Source organism: Coptis chinensis, chromosome 1, assembly GCF_015680905.1.
Source record: "Coptis chinensis isolate HL-2020 chromosome 1, ASM1568090v1, whole genome shotgun sequence".
Taxonomy (NCBI): Eukaryota; Viridiplantae; Streptophyta; class Magnoliopsida; order Ranunculales; family Ranunculaceae; genus Coptis; species Coptis chinensis.
The window spans coordinates 9,315,333-9,334,575 of NC_141456.1; the positions used below are offsets into that span (position 1 = coordinate 9,315,333).

At 36.0% G+C, this 19,243-nt stretch overlaps 2 protein-coding genes and 1 long non-coding RNA gene across 6 annotated transcripts; 2 read left to right on the plus strand and 1 right to left on the minus strand.

The window, feature by feature from the left end:
- Positions 1–1,162: 1,162 nt before the first annotated feature.
- LOC147521945 (uncharacterized) lies at positions 1,163–5,523 on the plus strand. Its single transcript, XR_015194784.1, has 2 exons — positions 1,163–4,442; positions 5,195–5,523. It is a non-coding gene; the product is annotated as an uncharacterized LOC147521945 (long non-coding RNA).
- Positions 5,524–6,211: 688 nt separating this feature from the next.
- On the plus strand, positions 6,212–7,558 carry LOC147521946 (protein SPIRAL1-like 1). The gene is made up of 3 exons (XM_086589631.1): positions 6,212–6,384; positions 6,530–6,799; positions 7,281–7,558. The coding sequence occupies exons 2-3, from the start codon at positions 6,548–6,550 to the stop codon at positions 7,362–7,364; spliced, it is 336 nt and encodes a 111-aa protein (XP_086445757.1). The 5' UTR covers positions 6,212–6,384; positions 6,530–6,547; the 3' UTR covers positions 7,365–7,558.
- Positions 7,559–10,479: 2,921 nt separating this feature from the next.
- On the minus strand, positions 10,480–18,544 carry LOC147521947 (uncharacterized). Of its 4 annotated transcripts, none has more exons than XM_086589649.1 (11): positions 18,174–18,544; positions 17,201–17,350; positions 16,526–16,693; positions 15,581–15,733; positions 15,284–15,436; positions 14,856–15,017; positions 14,522–14,710; positions 13,749–13,932; positions 13,429–13,648; positions 11,785–11,899; positions 10,480–10,967 (listed from the first exon to the last, which is right to left on the minus strand). In XM_086589649.1, the coding sequence occupies exons 1-11, from the start codon at positions 18,379–18,381 to the stop codon at positions 10,930–10,932; spliced, it is 1,740 nt and encodes a 579-aa protein (XP_086445775.1). In that variant the 5' UTR covers positions 18,382–18,544; the 3' UTR covers positions 10,480–10,929. The 4 variants fall into 4 exon arrangements, with proteins under 4 accessions (XP_086445775.1, XP_086445786.1, XP_086445765.1 ...); XM_086589639.1 differs by having other exon boundaries at positions 10,784–10,964; positions 18,174–18,517; XM_086589660.1 differs by lacking the exon at positions 11,785–11,899 and having other exon boundaries at positions 18,174–18,526.
- Between the last annotated feature and the right edge of the window lie 699 nt (positions 18,545–19,243).

Sequence of the window (19,243 nt, forward strand, 5' to 3'; positions counted from 1 at the left end):
TATCATAGAATCAACGTAGTATTCCCATAGTTGTTTAAATAGTCGACTAGTTGCATCTTGTGGGTAGTTGCATCGTAGTCTAGTTATCATTTCGTAAATCTCTCATTAAACTTTAGTTAAGATTATTTATACGTAGAGAACATTACCATGCGGAAGAACTAGGAGTGGAATGAATTTGTTACTCAACTCTATTTCAATAGGATTGAGAGTAGAAATCTTTGATAAATTAGGCACATAATAAGTTTTAGTTTACTTTCATTTTGAGTTTCATCGTTCATTTCGTAGGTAAACTTTTATATTTTTATGTTTTATTAGTCTCCTTGCCTGCGACCCCTTTGTGTGAAGATATGACTCAAAGGTGAGCCATTTAAGAGCACTCTGTAGGACACTGTCTCTAGGCACTTGTTAATTATTGAGATCCATTTGTTACTGAAACCAAGTCTTTCTAACACTTAGGATAGAAACTTCTACTCCACCCTATCAAAAGCTTTTTTCGTGTCCAGTTTAAGTGCTAGCCAGCCTTGCTTCTTCTTCTTCTTCATTCTTCTCATGTGATGGAAAACCTTACTAGCTAATCCTATATTGTCCCCAATGAATCTTTTTTTTTGACAAAAGCTCCTTGAAAAGGTGAGATTATTTTGTGAAGGTGGACTTTTAATCTATTGGCAAGAATTTTTTAAATGATTTTATAGGTGAAATTACAAACACTTATGGGTCGGAAATTTTGAAATGTGATATGGCCAAGGGATTTTGGGAATCAAGATAATGAAAGTTTTGTTTAAATCAGGGGATAGCATGTTAAAAATGAAGAATTCCTTGGCTGTCTTGATGATCAGAGGCCTTACTATTTTCCAACATCTTTGGTAAAATACCTCTTGAAATCTATTTAGGCCAGGTGCCTTAAGTGGATGTAGTTTGTTGACAACTTTCCATTTGTCTGCTTCAGAAGGAACTTCTCCCAAAATATCATTTTCCCTTTGAGTTATAACTGGCTTAACTTGAAAAGTCCCAGAATTGTACAATCAGTTTCTGGACTATCTGAGCTGAATAAATATGTGAAGAAGGTATTCACTACTTCGATCACTCACTTCCTCCCTACCCTTTTTCCAAATGCCCTCCCTACCCTTTTTCCAAATGCCTTCATCATTCTTGAGTTTCTCTATTTTATTTTTCCTTCTTTTGTACATTGTGAATATGTAAAAAAACCTAGTGTTCCTTGCATAATCCTTGACCCAGTGTTACCCTGACTTCTGCCTCCACATGCTTGCTTCCTTTTCAAGTAACTCGGCCAACTTTGTATTTAAGCTTTGAATGCTCTGATTCTTTCTTTCATTCATCTCTCCAGACATTTGCTTCTCTATCTACTTCTTAACATTCTTGATTTCTAGTCCTATATTTCCAAACTCTCGTTTATTCCACACCTTGAGACTCTCCCTTATCGCATCTTGCTTCTTTGCAACTAGTGTCATGCTTTCATTTTTCTCTATTGAATTCCATGCTTTCTCAATGACATTTTTACAGTTTGCATCCCTTAACCACATCTCATAGAATCTGAAAGGTTTCTTGGGTACTGGTTCATTCTTATGCAAACTGATATGAAGAGCCAGGTGGCCTGAATTGACATTGGGTACTGTGGTTACTTTTGCTTCTGAAAGAGTTCAAGGCATGAAGGAGAGGCTAATGCTCTATCAAGCCTTTCTAGTATGTGACTTCCATAGGTTATGTTATTATACCATGTGAATTTCGAACCCCTGTAACCTAGGTCTATCAAGCCAATACCATTTATAAAGTCATTAAACTCTATCATGCTTCTACTCCTTACTTTGTTCCCTCCTTCCTTCTCATCCAAGCTTGTTATAGCATTGAATTGAAGTCCCCAAAAAGAATCTAGGGTTCAACTATGTACTGTGTTGCATTAGTTAAATCATCCCATACTTTTTTCCTATTCTGAGAAATAGGTTCTCCATATACAAAGGTAAACACCCATGGTGATAAACACCCTAGGTTGGTAACTTTACCTGTGATGTAATTCTTTGTTGCTGCCATAATTTTGACATTGCATTCTTCCTTCCATAATACTATAAGCCCTTCTTTCCTGTCATCTGCTGGAACTACATAATTCCCTTCATACTTTATCTGTTTCCTAACTGTTTCCATTCTCTTTCCTGTTGCTTTTGTTTCAGACAAGCAAAGGACATCCGGATCATGAGCACGGATGAGGTCCTTTAGGATATGAACTGAAGAGGAGGTACCCATTCCTCGACAGTTCATGGCTATCATATCTAAAGAGGCCACTGATGAGGGTCAGCAGCCATGAACCCACCCATACTAGGCTCCTTGTTCTGTACTTTCTGAGTGCTTGTGTCGTCCTGAGTGATTGAGTTTTCTCTATCTTTTCTGCTTGCATTTGAGGTTTCTTCTGTTATCTCTTTATACTTTATATGGCTTTCTTTCTTTGCTTCATCAATTACTTGCATGGTACTCTCGTCATCTGCTTTTTTTCCTATTTCAGTTAGGACTGCTGCTGATTATGCTGCTTCTAATTCATTGTTGTGGGCATCCTCTTCTTTGTCTTGAGCCTACATATCTTGTTTATTGTTTGCATCCCTATCTTGTTGTACTGAGGCCTCCCTTAGCTATGTAGGCTTTTGCTCTTTCTTTTTCTGTCTTTTGGATGCGATTCTATCCTCTTCATTTGTAGACTCTACTGCTTGCCTTTTCAATCTGTTCTTTTCTGTTATTCGTTTCTTCACCACTAAGAAGTGTGTTAAACTCTCTTCCAGAATTCTCTTTTGACCTCTTGGTGCTTTCTTGGAGAGATTCTCCGTCTTACTTCCTTCTACTCTAGTTTCTGCTGTTTCTGTCTTGGTGCTCCCTTTCGACCTATTTTGTATCTCTGAAGGTGGTTGACTCTCTAAAGTTATATCTCTCTATGAATATGAAACATGCATGTTCCTTAGATTTCTATGGAAGCCTCTCTTCATGTTGCTCTATATATTTCGATCTCTTTGTCTTCCTCCATTGCCACTTGTATTGTTTCGTGATATAACTCTTTCCTCTGTTGCTGATGTTTTTAGACACTCTCCTTGTTTTTTGATAGGTGTTTCTTGTACTATTTCCAGTTGCATTTCATCTATAGGGTCTGTGCTGCTGCTCACCTAATGCTGCTTTTGGTCAAGCTCTATGTTATTTTTGCTTTCTATCTTCTGGTGGGCTGTTGTTGTATTTGTTGAGTCATTGGGCTCTTTTTCTGGTTGATTCTCCAGTTTGTCACTCATGTTGAGGTCCATGGGATTAATGGTAGCATCTTTATCCATGGTTGGGTCCATAGAAACTGGGTTTGTATCTAACTGGTCCACCCACATCTCTTGTACAGCTGGTTCTTTCTCACATGCTGCTAGCTGCTCCTTCATAGGCTTAAATAATCTCCATATCATCTAGTTCTCTAGGTGTTCTTACTCCGGTAACAGAGTTTTGGTCCCCGTGTATATTTATATGTGATTCCTCGCCAGGTGTCCTTTCCTGATTCGATATTTCCATTTCTTTCCCCTGATCCCTATTGCTTGTAGGGACCTTGCCGACTGTACCTTCTTTGTCCTGTTCCATGGCCTTTTTTGTCGTGGCTTGCCCTGGAACTATGTCCTTCACCGGCGCTTTGCTCCGGGGACTTTTGTTTTTGTTCCTCAGATCTTGTAAATTTCTTTGTTCATTTATCTCTCTCCATAGAACTCTATTCTCTTGCCTTCCTTTCTCTGGATCCCATTCCAAGATAACTCTATCTTGGATTCCTCTCCCTAACTTGTATGATCTTGGTCTTGTTTTGTTAGACCATCTAAGCAAGCTTTTAACTTGAACTCTACTCTCATCTTTTTTACTTCAGGGATTTCAAGGAACGTAGCACATTCATTATAATCATGACCTATGTGACTGCAATAATAATAGAAAAAATGTGCTCGCTCATATTTAAAAGTTATAGTAAGCTCTTTGCTATTTTCTAGTTCTATAACCTGATCTTGGGCAAGGATTCTTCTGATCGGAAAGTTAACTTGAACTCTGGAGAAGGATAAACCTTCTTCTGAACCTCCAACCGCATCCAAAGCGCCGCCGGCAACCCATAAATTTGAATCCACATTTTGAAGTTTGTGAAGTCATATTTGTCCAACGGTTTGTCTGTGACCCATTCCTTGAAAGAGATAACAACACCATGTATTAGCCATGGTCCATTATCAAGCACAAAATCCACTGCTTTTGGCTAATGAACTTTACTTTGAAGACACCTTTCGTGAGAGATTAGAGGTAAAACTTTTCTGGTATTTTCCAGTTTTTTATCAACTGGGTTTTGATATCTTCTTCTTCAAATCGCCTTGGAGAGAAAAGCTTTCATACTATTGAAAACTCCCAATCTTTCTTATCGCTTTCATTTAGATCGCCTAGTCTTAGGGGTTGTTTGTTTTTTTTGAATTCAGCATTCAGAGCCTCTTAAACTTAAGTTTTAAGAATTCAGAGGCTCAAAACTTGTTTGTTTTTTTTAAGTAGTTTAAGCATTCAGTGGTACTTTTTTAGATTCAAAGATTCAAAGACCAAAATTTCTTCCCGAATCTTTGAATTCTAATACTTGAAACAAGAAAGTCCCTTCTTGCCCTTTCTTAGGAACCCAATCTCAAGAACCCATCTACTTTCCTACCTTGACTTTTATGGCTTCAAAATAGGTTCTTCAAAATTTGATGTTGGCGTCACGGGTTTTTTCATTTTTTTGGGTGAATGATATCCACTTTGTTAAAAATAGAATTACATATATATATATATATATATATATATATATATATATATATATATATATATATATTCTGAAAATAAACAAAATATGAAAATAAACCGTTAAAATATATTTGTGAAAGCATATTTTAAATAAATTTATTTATTATTTATTTTTTTCGATAATCCATCTCTTCTCCTCAAATATAATATATATTTTGTTTAACAAGAAATCAAGTTAGTGTTTAAAATAGATAGCATGAGTAAAATTGTCTGAATGATTTATATTCAAATTTCCGAGCTGTGGGTTATTCTAACAGAAAACAAACATATTTTTTTTAGAATTCAAAGAATCAACATTTAGCATTCGGAGGATGAACCATTCAAAGATTCAAAGATTCAAAGATTCATAGGCCCGGAAAAACAAACGACCCCTTAGTCTTCGTGGGAAAGACAGAAGATTCCACTTCTTCTCCATTTCGGCTTGTAAATCATCATTAACTAGAGCGTCTAAGATAAAACTGTCCTCTGTTTCCATGATTGAACAACCATAAACAGAAGGGAGAACTGAAAGAGTAATAGAAAGAAGAAAGAAAAAGTATATGAAGTAATAAAGGAACTGTTTCTCTAGAGAAGACCTCACTTTTAATAGACCAGAACCCCTAATTAATATTGGAATATATGCTTGGCGAAAAGAGGAGGAATCACTGATTCTGATGATCAAAGAAAGTTTGCTGAATCAAATGTGATTTTGTGTAGATCTATGATAGTTTAGAGGGGTTTTTCAAGGTATGTAATAATTAAAAATAAAATAAAATTGCTACACATAATTTTCTCTCTCCGTACGTACAAAGCTAAACTTCCCACACGTAAAAACCAGCTCATACACACGATAAATATAAACAAACCTGATAATTCCATAGTTTATGTTTTGCACACGTAAAAACCAACTCATACGATAAATATAAACAAACTTGATAATTTCATAGTTTATGTTTTTTGCAAAGATATAACAATAAATAAGTAAAAAAATAATATGTTCTTTCTAAGAAAAAGGCTTTGTGCACCAATTACAAGATGGAGATTCAATTTTTGAGTTGATTTGGGGTTAATGCGGATAGTACATAATCTGTTTTGAAATTTATCACAATTTTTTTTTTAGTAGAGATTTACTTCTATGGTTGATGAAGAAGAAAAACAATGCTGTAAATAAATAAAATATCAACTCAGACCAAGAAGACTAAGTCAAATGATTTTTAAAATAAAAAATTAAGTCAAAACGCTATAGTTATGGGGGTAAAAAAACTCAACCCCTGCCCCTAGATATTATTGCAAAAATGCAAATAACCTCATTTGATATCCGATCAGTCAATTAAAGTCCAGAGCCAGTGTGACCGACAGCTGTTTTATCTCAGTCAACAAACCATTTGACCAAGTCAGATTCTTATACTCTCACGTCCTAAAACTGATAACATCTTTTTATTTTCAAAATAAAACCGACCTGGCAAATGTGAAAAATAAAATAATAATCCCCATAAATACCTGCTCACTCTTTCTTTGTTTCATTCTCAGTTTTGCTACAGAGGGAATCTCTTTTCTTCTCTCATTTCAGATCCAACACGAATCAAGGTACACAAAGACTAGATCTTTCTTGTTTTCCTTTCCTTTGATTAGATCTTTGAGTTAGTTTTTTTCTTTGTTAGATCTGTTAATATTTATTTTTTGGATCTGTTAATAATATAGGGAAGAAAAGAATAACATTGTTAGTTTGTAGATTTATTGTTAGAGGAAAATGGGTCGTGGAGTGAGCAGTGGAGGGGGACAAAGTTCTTTGGGTTATTTGTTTGGGAGTGGTGAGGCTCCGGCTCCGGCGACGGCTCCAAAACCCTCAACTCCACTTCCACCAGCTGCAGAGTCTGTTGTTCCCAAGAAGTCTGCTTCGCCTCCTGTGGATAATGCTAAGCAGATTCCAGCAGGCATTCAAGGGAGCCAAGCAAATAATTATTTCCGAGCTGATGGCCAGAACACTGGCAATTTTATCACGGTTTGCTTTCAGTATCATTCATATTATTATAGACATGTTTTATTGTTAGTATGTTCATTAGTGTGTCTCTTTGGTTTCTTAAAGGAAGAACTCATTGTTTTTTTTAGATAGAATAGAATGAGTTATTAGTGAGTGGATGTTAAGTATGGGATGGTTTTAGTCGGTGAAAGTTTCAAACTTTGGTTATTTAGACGTTGGAAGTTGGAGCTGTGTAAGTTTTTGTTTGTAATAGTTCCAGTTGAACACTAGATATACTGTATTATTGAACAGACATAGTGCATTACCGCCTGTTTGAAGTTAACTAATAGAAAATGTACTCAATAAAGATAACTTATCCAATAAGAAAAGAAAAAGAAAAATGTCTGGATAACGCACAAAAATTGCTCTTGCTTAAGTTAAATTTCATGTGTTGAGTTGATTGTGTATTCACGTATGTACTTATTTGGTTGCACAACTTAGTGATGTTTTTTTCGTAACGCAGGACCGACCTTCAACGAAGGTACACGCTGCTCCTGGTGGGGGATCTTCCCTTGGTTACCTCTTTGGAGATGGTGGTAGTAAATGAAGCCGGTGTTGAACCTATTTATTATCCGGATTTCATAGATAAAAGTGTTTCATCTTATAATGTAATATATGATCCTATTGCTGTAAAACTGGTGTGTCATGATTTGCTCGATTGAAGAGACTTCTGCAATTAGTTACAAGAATATTGTTTGCAAGTTGCAATGATTATGAGTGGATGAAGTCCTATTTTCCTTACTATTACCCTTTATGTTTCTTGCCAGTGTAATATGAGAAGCTGCATATGCCGTGCAGCACATTGTGGTAACACTAGAAATCAAAATTCCCCTCCGCTGGGTTTCATGGACCTATTTAGTTGTAACTTGTATGTACCTAGTAACTGACTCTTCCAACTGAAAGTGTGTCCGGGGTGTCAGGTGTTTAAATATCGAAAATATACCCAGTCAGTTCACAAAAGATGCTTGTATTCTCTTTAAACCGTGTGGTTGGTGTATTTGGCTGTGGGAAGAATGTTACTGTGATTTTATAAAAGGGAAAATCGTCACTCAGTCTTGGTATGCTCCATAATATTAAAAACTTAAGTAAATATTATTAGCTGAGATTTACTTAAGTAAATGGAATTTGGATAATGGGCAGCTGTAAATCCTAATTCGAAACTCATTTTGTGTTCGCCCATATTTGAATGCCCATCATCAAGTGCTCGTCTCTCCATGGTTCAAATGATAGTCACAGTACTTATAAAAATGACATCATTCTTACCAGACAAGTGGAGTTGGTAATATTAACGCTGTTACTCAAACATTGCAATTAGTCTCTCACCAGGTCTAGTCTAACTGAAAATCGTATAAAATGGCGATAGGTTTATTAGTTCAAATTAGCATTTGGCATGACATATTATTATCATTGTGCTCAGATAGAGTCGAGGTCTAAATCCTGAATATGTCAATTCTTTTGGTTTATCCAAAACTGAGTTAAGATCATATATTCACAACCCATCAAACTAATAATAAAATCACCTATCTTTCAGAAAATGAACTAATTCCGTTTTTCGTTTGATGTTGTGTTGCAAACTCACAATGGCCTGGATAAGTTGTTCTGGTGAGCATTTAACTCCACCATTGCTTGCACGAACCATCATATATAGCTGGTCTCAAATTTTCTCTCTCAAAGGTTTCCTGTTTGTAGTTCACGACCTCTTTTTTGTTTTCCTCTTCTTACATTTTTATTGCGATAACTGGCTAAGATTCAAGCAATGAGTTTGTAGTTGAAACAAGCAGAGAAGCAGTCAGCATATAGGAATTGAAATAAGATCGGACAAAGAAATAAATGTTAGAACATTTTAGATTCCTAGTGAATGCGTACAAAAATAATTCAAACGCCGCAGCGTGGCTCGTGAGTCCCGCCCGCGTAGTTCCATAAAAACTTTACTCCTTGAATTACTGCTGCAATCACCCCGATAGCTAGAACTGAAAAGATAACTATAATAAGAGAAAGAGGCGATTCTTTTTCGCCATTGCCCTCTCCTCGAACCATTTCAAAACATTCAAGCAAAATCAAACAAACAACGACAAACCAAGCCATTTGTTTATTTTTTTGTCCTTTCATTTCCTAAAAGATCAAGTATTTTAAAGGACAGTAGCTAATGGTTACCTAGAAAAGAGTATAGACATAGGTATTTATATACAGAGAGACAAATGGACAAGGGGTATGTAGTTGTGGAGACATAACAGTACGTCAAACTTAAACTGGATACACAATATTAGACATTGGGTGTGTGGTTTGCAACAATGTGTGCAGAGACATAACAGTCAAACTTAAACTGAATACACATTAGACATTGGGTGTGTGGTATGCAAGAATGTGTGCAGTTTGTGTGTTGTGGGTGATATTGTAATCTTAGCTGGATTGTGGAGTTGTTTGTTTGACGATGGAGCATGGTTTTGTTGTTGACATGGATGTCCAAATGATATCACGCTGCCTTGAAATTGTAGTTCTAGTGTCAGTAGTGTGCATGCAGCCATGCATTGCATATAACACACAGGCCACTTAAATGCAAAGTTTCTATACTGAAATCCACCCCATATATAGTTTCTTAATAAATTTCAACATTTTCTTATTTAGAATCATAGCGAAGAAAATCCTTCTTATTTGGTTTAAAATTTTAAAATAGTTGTAGAAATTTGACAATGATTCGAATTTTAATTTGGATATGATTATATTATAACGTGGATCAAGAGCCCCACAAATAGAACTTGAATGAATAATTCAATGATCCGCATTGCATATATATTAGGGATTTAATACTTAGGTGTCAAACCAAGTAACCAACTATATCCGCGGATACTAATATCGGACAGACATCATGGTTTGTTTTGACCAGAATAATCTCCATGTTGTGGAAAACATTTGAAAGTTTGTTTTCTAATGTTTTGATGCCCACCATGGGTGCAGCATTATGCGGAATCCCTGGTCAAAAACCTTGAAGATATCAACTGAAGACTGATCAAACTAATTTTTGCTGTTTGCTCGTCAAGATGTTTTTTACCAGATCTCAAAATTCTTACTGTTGCTTGTTGGCATGCTATTAGTATCCCCTTTCTTCGATTTTGTCTTCCTAAAACCAAAAAGAATAATCCATGGAACAGCCCTCCTAGTGATAGGATCATCAACAACATTAATCCCGTCCAAACATGTCTGTAAATGGAGTTTTAGTGTTTTACAATGTTGAAAGTTTCCAACGTTAAGCAAAATTTTGGAGAAATTTGAGAAATTCAAAACTGTTGCCCGTTGCTCAATGTATACATTTTAGTAGGTGTCCAAACACCGGTTTCAAATGCCATACATAGATCCGAATATTGAACAAGACTAATATTCAGTTTAAAATTGCAGAAACGGGAGAAACTCATATTCAGCATGAAATACATAATCCCCTAAAAGCTTTAAGCCTACTATTCGTCATGACCTGTTACAACTGTAACCCATGTGCACAAAGGTCACCTCGATCGACCTGTTTTGATATTTTAGAGACCATTTTAACATGCTCATATAGCAAGTGTTTAATTCAGGGAGCTGGTGGCGACTCAGAACAGGTTATGTTTTAAATTTTATTTTCAATAACAGCTGGAAAATAAAATTTACTAGTTCATGTTAGTAAGGCATTTAGAATATTTTTCTTTTATTATACCAAGCGTTCAAAGGGATTACTCAACCAGCCTAAACGAAAAACATAGCATGAAAAACTTCACATCTCCTAAATACATACAGATCAGGCTCATTTTATCCAAAATACATTGTACTCGTATGATATTTGTAACAACATCACAACCTAAGAGCTGGATATCGGCATATAAAAAAAATCGGCCTAAGAGGGTAGAGTTAACGATTAGATTCCGGTAAGATGGTTCCTGAGAAACATCTGACGAACTGGTCTTCAACAAAATCAAAGAAACTAATAGCAGTCCCATCCCCCATGATCAGTTGTTCAAGGTTCATTTAAGAACTGGTTTTGGATTAGCAAAATAAATCACTTGTCAGTTCATGTTTGGAAGCTATGCAAGTCTTCGCGTTTCTGCTCAAAGTTGATTTGGTGTTAGACCATAGCTGAGAAATCATGCTTCATTGGTGATTGGACCCTTGTCATCTACTACTGTCGGGAGCAAATAGAAGTTCACATTAGTGCATTTAGACACTGGGTTGATATGTACGCATGTGATATGGGAGTTGACATGCATTGGCAAACTAGTTGAAATGTCACAAGGGGCAAACTAGATGCAGCATGTGATATGGGAGCTGACATGCATTGGCAAACTAGTTGAAATGTCACAAGTGGCAAACTAGATGCAGAGTAGTCGATAACATCAAGAAAAAACGCAACATACGCAGGAGAAAAAATCACAAAAAAATGCATAAAATGGACTGCCTGCAGATAGGGAATTAATCTAGAAGTCAAAGATTGTGGTATGAAAATCTCCATTTATATAATATACGAAACAAAATATCCCAAATAGATTTACCACAATATATATCTGCTATACATATCGTTTTTTGGTGAAGATGGTAAGAATTGATTATAAAGATATAGATCCTGCTTGGTAAAACACAAATAACAACAGGCCGCTCAAGTTTGGAACGCTGTGTTAGACAGTGGAGTGTGACTTGGCATGAGGAATACGTAGCAAATCACAACATGCCAAATACAAATGTTCCTCAATGTCTTGAGCAGCTGAACCAGGTAGTAAAATGTGAAGAATCTTTATCTGTTTTGTCCTCAGTTCCCCTCACACAACTAATACTATGCCTCGAACTCTTTAGACTTGGTTCAGACAGCCACACTAATGGGCGACATTGTACATTAGTCAATCTTTAAATCACTGGCTCTCAAGTCGATAGCAGATAAAAATTGAATATTTGTAGATAAAATCACACAAAGAGATTTTTCCCAAACAGTGAACTGATGTTAATACCTGGCCTTGGAACTTGAGTAACCATTTCCTTAAATGTGTCACCATTGGATTGGTCATGTCTGACATCATCTTTGGGAGATGGAGGCAATGCAGACTGTTCAGAGTTTTCAGTAGCCTAGCAACACATAATAGTAGATCAGTCCTATAATATTATGCTTTTGAACCAAAGTTCCAATATCACATGGGTCATCTTGTCCATTCAGGTCATCACCATTCACTGATACTAATTACAAGATCCACACATTTTGATCCATGTCGATACCAGAGAAATTTTCCCAGGTAATCATCACTCTAAATCAGTTGATAATATGTCAACTTTTATTCTAAAGTGAGATGACAATTAGTACTCTAAACAAAGAATGGTTATTAGTACTGAAGAATGATTCACTCCAAAAAACTTCGGGTGAACTAGTGTTACCCCCCACTAGATGAGCCAATTAGGATCCCCAAATACACACAAAAATTTGACATTTTTTTTGTGTGTATTTAGGGGGGAGACCCTAATTTCCCATCTAGTGGGGGGGAATCCTAATTGGCTCATCTAGTGGGGGGGGGGGGGGGGTTAATATTGGTTAACCCAAAAACTTCAGATAAAACAGTGTCTTCCAAATGTGACGAGAATTCAAAAGTACAGTAGGTTGCCAGAATTGAATTTTAGTCTCCTTACTCCTAAGTTTACCAAAAACTTGAACCAACGGACACGAGAAGGGCATAAAACACATGCTTTTTGAGAGTAGTAAAATAATTAATGCCTAACTTTTTGTGGATATCATCTCCACTAAAAATCAGCTCAACTTAAATATGCCCAGCATTGTTAAAAGAATGTTCCGAAGTTGGAAAATATGGACTGTTAGATAATCCTAAAAACAAAGAAAACTTTTCGCAAGGTTAGAGTGTTAAGACATATTCAAATGGGTTGATTTCTTGTGAGGAAGATCTTCATGGTGGAGATATCATTTTCAACAAAATCGGCCCTCGACTCTTCTGCTTGTGGGCCTGATAAAGCATGTGTATTAATGTCATTTTAGTGTGCCATGATATCCCTCCCCACACATATGTATCAATGTATGGTTAGGGATTCTAAAATGAGCTGATTGTTTACGACTACAAGGAGACAATCTCCCTGGCCAGAAGATCATATCCACAAAAATCAGCCTTTACTTCATCTTGTTAATAGGCGTTGTATTAATTGTTGATAACGTCACCTACCCCTATCACTATATTTAGATATCTGGACGGTTATTTTTCACAGTTTGGATGTGTCACCAACCTTTCATTTTCAAGTCATAGCATTTGTTCTTGGGAGTGTTTAGGAGGGAGCCATCACTCCTCAAACCTTGTTCGGAATTGTGCCTTGTTTTATTTCAAACAGTGTTTTGTTGTTTTGGCAATACTAAGTTTCCTTACCTACAGATTACCAGCTAGCGAGTAAACTAAAACCCAGTATCTCATACTTTCCAGCATCCTATATTGAAAGTAAAGCTGTAGCATTATGGTTTTTTCGTGCTTTGCTAGATCAATTGTACCATAACTGGCAGCCAGTTTACATTGTGGAATTGTGTAAAAGTAAATTGCTGGATATTTTTAATAACTAGCTGACACATTTTAGCTAGGTAAAATTGACACGGAGAGAACTTGACTAACCATATTGGGCAGGGAAACATCAACAGGTGCTGAACTGTTTGAAGCAGAAGTTGAAGCAGGGGTAGGCTCCATTGGAGACTCCTGTGATGTGCACTCCACATGATTACCGTTTTTCCGTCTGTGTTCTACCACTTCCTGTTGGGTGTCTGCAGCAATTTCTGATTCAGACTTGCAGTAATCGTTTAACTTGTCAGCACCAGCCCCCTCAGCTGTGCTTTTCCTGGCAACAGAATACTCCGTTGGTATAAAATTGTTACAAGCAGTAACCAAAACTATAAAGATCAAAGTAGAAACAAGATCCAGAAAAGCCAAACTCTCACCTACTGAGGTAATTGTTAGCTGCATTAGCAAAACCTGGCTTGTACGAAAAAACAACTCCACGTAACGGCTTTCCATTAATATTAGTTTCAATTGTATATCCATAGTGAAATGCTTCGGTAACCTTGGCTTCAAATATCTGCTCTTGGGAAGGCCTGATTTCATATGACGTTGAGTTCTTTTTACCTGCCACATTGCAACACAAATCACTTGGTCTTCTTTTATCAAAATCGAAAATTAACAACTGGGTTCATTAACAAAATCTTGTACCAGAAAGATCATAATCCTCGTACCAAGAAAATATGACGAGCTTTGGCACTTTAAGGTAGCAATAACAACTTAAATAAATTGCACAGGGGTGCTAACTTAAATACAATTTGGCTATCAGTTGCTTAATCCAACATGCAGGGGTCCCAATGCTCTAGGAAATTTTATAGCTCCAAAATCAGCTCAGTGCATATCCTCACAGAACATAACTATCTGCTTTCCCTTAAGGCATTCAACCAGTGGTCTTTCAATGTGGTTGATTCTGGGATCATGAGATATCTTTGGCAGGCTGAAGGATTAAGCAGTTTATATAAAACATGATGATGCAAAGACGGGAAAACAAGCGAATGTCTTGCTTCACTAGATTATCAGCGAGAACCTTTATACAAATGCTTTGTTTGGTGAAAAGAATCCAACTATGCCAATCTAAGATGACTACTTGATTGTGAACTGACAAAAATGGAATCAATTATGTATAATATAGAAACAACAGAAGAACATCTCATACCTGATTGGCCATAAGATGGCAAAAGCGGTACTTCACGCAAATCAGGCACTGTCACTCTGTTACGCACATCTTTACCATTTGCTGGTAAGCTAGCAGGACTAAGCTGTTCTTGGCACTTTCTCTTCAATTCCTTCCTAAGAGAGAGTTTCTCTTGCCTAGGTTCATCTGGCTCGTTCTCCATCACTAAATCTGATCAAGCAAGAAAATAGGAAATTAGAAAGAGCAAACAGAATTTGACATTTATTTATCAAAATTTAAGCACCCTACAGTTACATGGGCTCATATCTGTAGCAAATGAATACAATATATTTACGACAAGTGGAAACAGCTGAACCTGTATGTAAAAAATACATATCATCCAGAGCCTCGAGTTCTTGATTGCAACCGCCCATAAACACAAGAACCCCATTCCGAGCGTCTAAGCAATCCCCAGCAACAGAAAATCTGGAAGAAGGACCTTGACCTGAAGTAATCACCTTGGTCCATACACCAGTCTCTACACCGATGTCAAGAAAACAATATGAAAGTTACTACTTACTACCACTGAATCAGGTATCACCAATGGAAAGACAAACAGAAAACAAACTGTAGTTTATCCATCTTTTTAGGAAGTTTATGTTTCAAATCTGTCAAACACATGTATATAAAGAGCAATACTTATATACGCCCAAGACAAGCTAATGCGTATCCATGTCAAATCACTCCCTCCACCGACGAAGCACAGAGAAGTAAATATAATTCAGATAAAACCATATCACATACCCAAATTTAGCATGTGAAGATCATCAAAAAGGTTCCGTTCATCTGTAAATCCCCCAAAGACAAATAAATCTTTTCCAAGAGCAACAGAGGAGTGGCCTGCACGAGGAGGTAACTTCTGACCCGACGTAGGTAGCTGCTTCCAAACAAGAGTATCTGTTTAGAAAGAACAATGAAAAAATTGAATGTAGTAGAAAACACAGGCATCATCATCCAATTCTAGCTCCTGATGCCAAGACGATAATAACTTATTTTTCTTTAATCATTTTCTAATAGAGATGAAGAATAGTGTAAAGCAACCTGTGTCAAGGATGTGAACATCAGATAAATAGTAATCAGATTCATCTTCACCAGCAACCACAATAAGTTTGTTCTTCCATGATGAACAAGTATGGCTATCCCGAGCAGAAGGTTGTTTTCCAGATGTCATGGCATGTCTCCATACCACTGTCTCTGAAGTGGGAAAAAAGAGATAGTATCATGTCACTTAATAGTTGTTCTACATAAGGATACATATTGACTTTTAAAAAAGAAAATATCATAAATTAGTATACAAAAGAAACAACACTTACACTGCATCTGAAAAGTGAACAGTGATATATCCAACTCATATTGGCATATTCTTCCTAACAACAGTTGTGCCTATCCAAAAGAATCTTGGATAGGGGAGGGGGGAATTGACCTAGGAAGCACGGATACAGACACGCGACACGGATACGCGGACACGGCATTTTTCAAAAATATAGGACACGGATACGTTTGAATAATATATATATATATATATTATATAATTAAGCATTTTTCACCAAATTCAAATTAAAATGGCAATTCTACTTCATATAATTGAAGATTTATCCATGGAGGTTTTAAAAAGAAGTTCCTTTTTTTTGCAGATTAAAATTAGTTAGTCAGGTACCATTTAATCACTTCATCTTTCTTTTCTTGCATCTCTTCTTATCTTGGATTTTATTTCACTTGAGTTTTTTTCGTTGAAGTTCCAAAAAAAATTTGTGAGATTAATATTCCCGCGTATCCCCCGCGTGTCGGAAATTAAAAAATTAATTAAAAAATCGGATACTCCAAATCGCGTATCCGACACGACGTCGGACGACCAGCGTATCGCATGATCCCGTGTCGGACCGCGATAATTCACCCTTACAAGCGTATCCGGTGCTTCATAGGAATTGACTTTCTCTTTCAATTCTTTACTGATCTATAGAGTAACTTCAAAAAAAATAAACTTACCTGTATCTAATATGTAAAGATCATTGTAATAAACTTCATTTGAATTATCTGGAGATTTTCCACAGCCACCAAATATAAATAGGTGTTTCCCAATAAGTGCAGCGCTATGTCCTTCCCGTGCATCTGGTCCCTCACCACCCAAACTTGGAGATATCCATGTATTTGAAGCTAAAATCATGCCATGAACTATTAGCATCTATTGCTTGCACTGGAGTTGATTAGCAAAAGAAGATAACAGAATTTGGAAAGCAAATATCAGATAAAAGAAAAAGAGAATCAACATAGAGTATTCCTATCTTGTAATTGGCAAGGAAGTTCAAAGCAAAATCAATCATCTTCTTGATTAACAGCTCAATCAGTTCAGAGTTTTATAGATATATACATTTTGTTCTAATTCTTAAGTGGCGGGCCCTCTGCTGCAGTATTAAGTTGTTCTTTTTTTCTACTTATAACAGTAAAGTGAAAGATTTTCATTAGAAAATGAAGAAGTACGTCGAGAAAAGAAGTAATGAAGGGATTTACAGGTACAAACTGTATTCCGAGCATCCAACTATATATGTGCATATATGATATTCACGCATATATGCATGTATATATTTGTAAAGGATATAATTTAAATTGCACAGAATGTAACACAGCGGAAGAGTTAATGAGAGATAGGGATTAGTGACTCACAAGTATCAAAGATGTGTAAATCTTTTAGAGGTTCTATCCCATCAGTACCCCCAAACACAAAGAGATTGTTCCCAACAGTGGTGCAAGTGTGACTGTCCCTCGGAGAAGGTGGGTTTCCCTTTACCATTGGCTTACTCCATGTCTGCCTTGCTGCAAATGACACAGGAAACAATGAATATAATTATCCTTCAACAAAAGAGCTCCACAATGAACACAGAATACAAATTGAACATTTCTAATGTTTGCTTTTTTTTATCGGTAAACTGAATAAATATGACTAAAACACGATAACCTCCATAACATAAAATGGCATATTAATAGGGTAAATCAGACTATCGAAAGCAAGAAAGAAGCGAGACTTTGAAAGAAAAACGTCATAAACTCTAACCACCTACAAGTCTATAACTACCTACGCAGCAGTGCTAGAAATTATTAGTACAGACAACAAGTACATGCAACACAATCAAAGTATGTAAAACTACATTAAACACACACACACACAACGTAATCCCAAAACAAATTAGAGAATCTTTCTCAAATACCAAATCTTACGGATGACAAGCACATCATCGATCAATCTCGCACTTAATCTTTCCAAAATTTCCTTCTTTTAATAAACACAATAACTCATGTTTAATGAAAATCTTTTTCAAAAACCAACTTTTATGGAAGACATAAGCATCAGTGCCCAAGCATTATCCTTCCCTCAGTAAAGTGGTTTTTGAAATAGTACTTCCATGCACCTCAGAAATTATATATTATATACACCTTATTATGAAGACAAACCTTAAAACTGTGAATTCCCAATTACCACCTTAGCAACAAATATTACCAAATAGTAACACAAACAACAGTTTCCTAAGCTGTAAGTGTTCATATATGCTACTAACAATCTGAAAAGAACATGAACTTAAAAACTAACAAAATCTCAAGAAGAAAAACATGAAAAAGAATAGAAATTTGGAATACTAACATGTATCAAAGACATAAACATCATTAGTCTGGCAATTATCCTTTCCATAACCACCAAAAACATAAAGAAATTTCCCTCCTTTAACAGAGTTGCATGTATGTCCCCATCTTTTTCCAGGTCCAAAAATCCCTCCTTTTCTACCTGGTGATTTTTTTCCATCAGCTGTTTCTCTTAACTTTGCATTCAAATACATTCTTTCCCACCTCATTGTTAAAATAAACAACTTCCCACCTCAAAATTTTCAAAATCAAACAACAGCCCAACCAGTAATTTAAAGAAATGAGACCAAGGAAAACCAAAAGGTTGAAATTTTATTTTTTTGGGAATTTTAGCAGAGTGATAGTTTTGCAGAGAACGAAATATTCAAAATTGGAATTTTGGTTTAAGAGGTGGAATTAGTTTTTGATATTAGCGTTTAATCACACATGAGACTATGAGATAGACAAGTGGGTACATTTTGACAACGTTTGCCACATATTGAAGTCAAAATAGAGTTGACTAGGTCAAGGCTTGGCCCAATAGCCCAATTTGGTGAAACTCGGTTAAACTTAAACACTAGGAGGTTAGAGAAGAATTAATAATGTTTGGAAAGATTGAATTTTAACTTTTGAAGACAATCACATTGGTCTATTCAATTATGGTTGTTCTAAGTTAATTTTACTTCAATTTAGTGATCATAGGGTGGAAGTCTATTTTGAGCTAGTACTTAAGGTTTCCACGAGGTAATCATCAAGGATACAAAAATGTTCATTTGATAAAACTGTCAATGTAGCTTTTGAGTTGGAATACAGTTTTGGGGTTCTGCCAATCGTTCCTGCTCAGTATCAGAAAGTGGTCCATGAATAATGCTGAATTGCAATTTTATTTTGGTACAATGGATATTATAACATTTGTTCATTTATTCATTGAACTAAAATGATGTAAAACGATTTATCTGAAGAGAGAACTCAAAAACTTTGAAATATACTTTGTTCATTGTAATTCTTTGCCGCCAATATATATATATCTTTATTGACTATGGCGATTGTGAGACAAAAATGCATTGTCTAATGCCAGCAATAAATCAGAGA

What these genes read in the sequence shown, in the direction of transcription:
- LOC147521946 (XM_086589631.1), top strand. Translation starts at nt 6,548, where the DNA reads ATGGGTCGTGGAGTGAGCAGTGGAGGGGGACAAAGTTCTTTGGGTTAT. An exon ending in ACACTGGCAATTTTATCACG is followed by an intron (nt 6,800 to 7,280) that starts GTTTGCTTTCAG and finishes TTCGTAACGCAG; the next exon opens with GACCGACCTTCAACGAAGGT.
- LOC147521947 (XM_086589649.1), bottom strand. Translation starts at nt 18,381, where the DNA reads ATGAGGTGGGAAAGAATGTATTTGAATGCAAAGTTAAGAGAAACAGCT. An exon ending in TTTACACATCTTTGATACTT is followed by an intron (nt 16,694 to 17,200) that starts GTGAGTCACTAA and finishes GCATGATTTTAG; the next exon opens with CTTCAAATACATGGATATCT. An exon ending in TACTCAAGTTCCAAGGCCAG is followed by an intron (nt 10,968 to 11,784) that starts GTATTAACATCA and finishes TGCTCCCGACAG; the next exon opens with TAGTAGATGACAAGGGTCCA.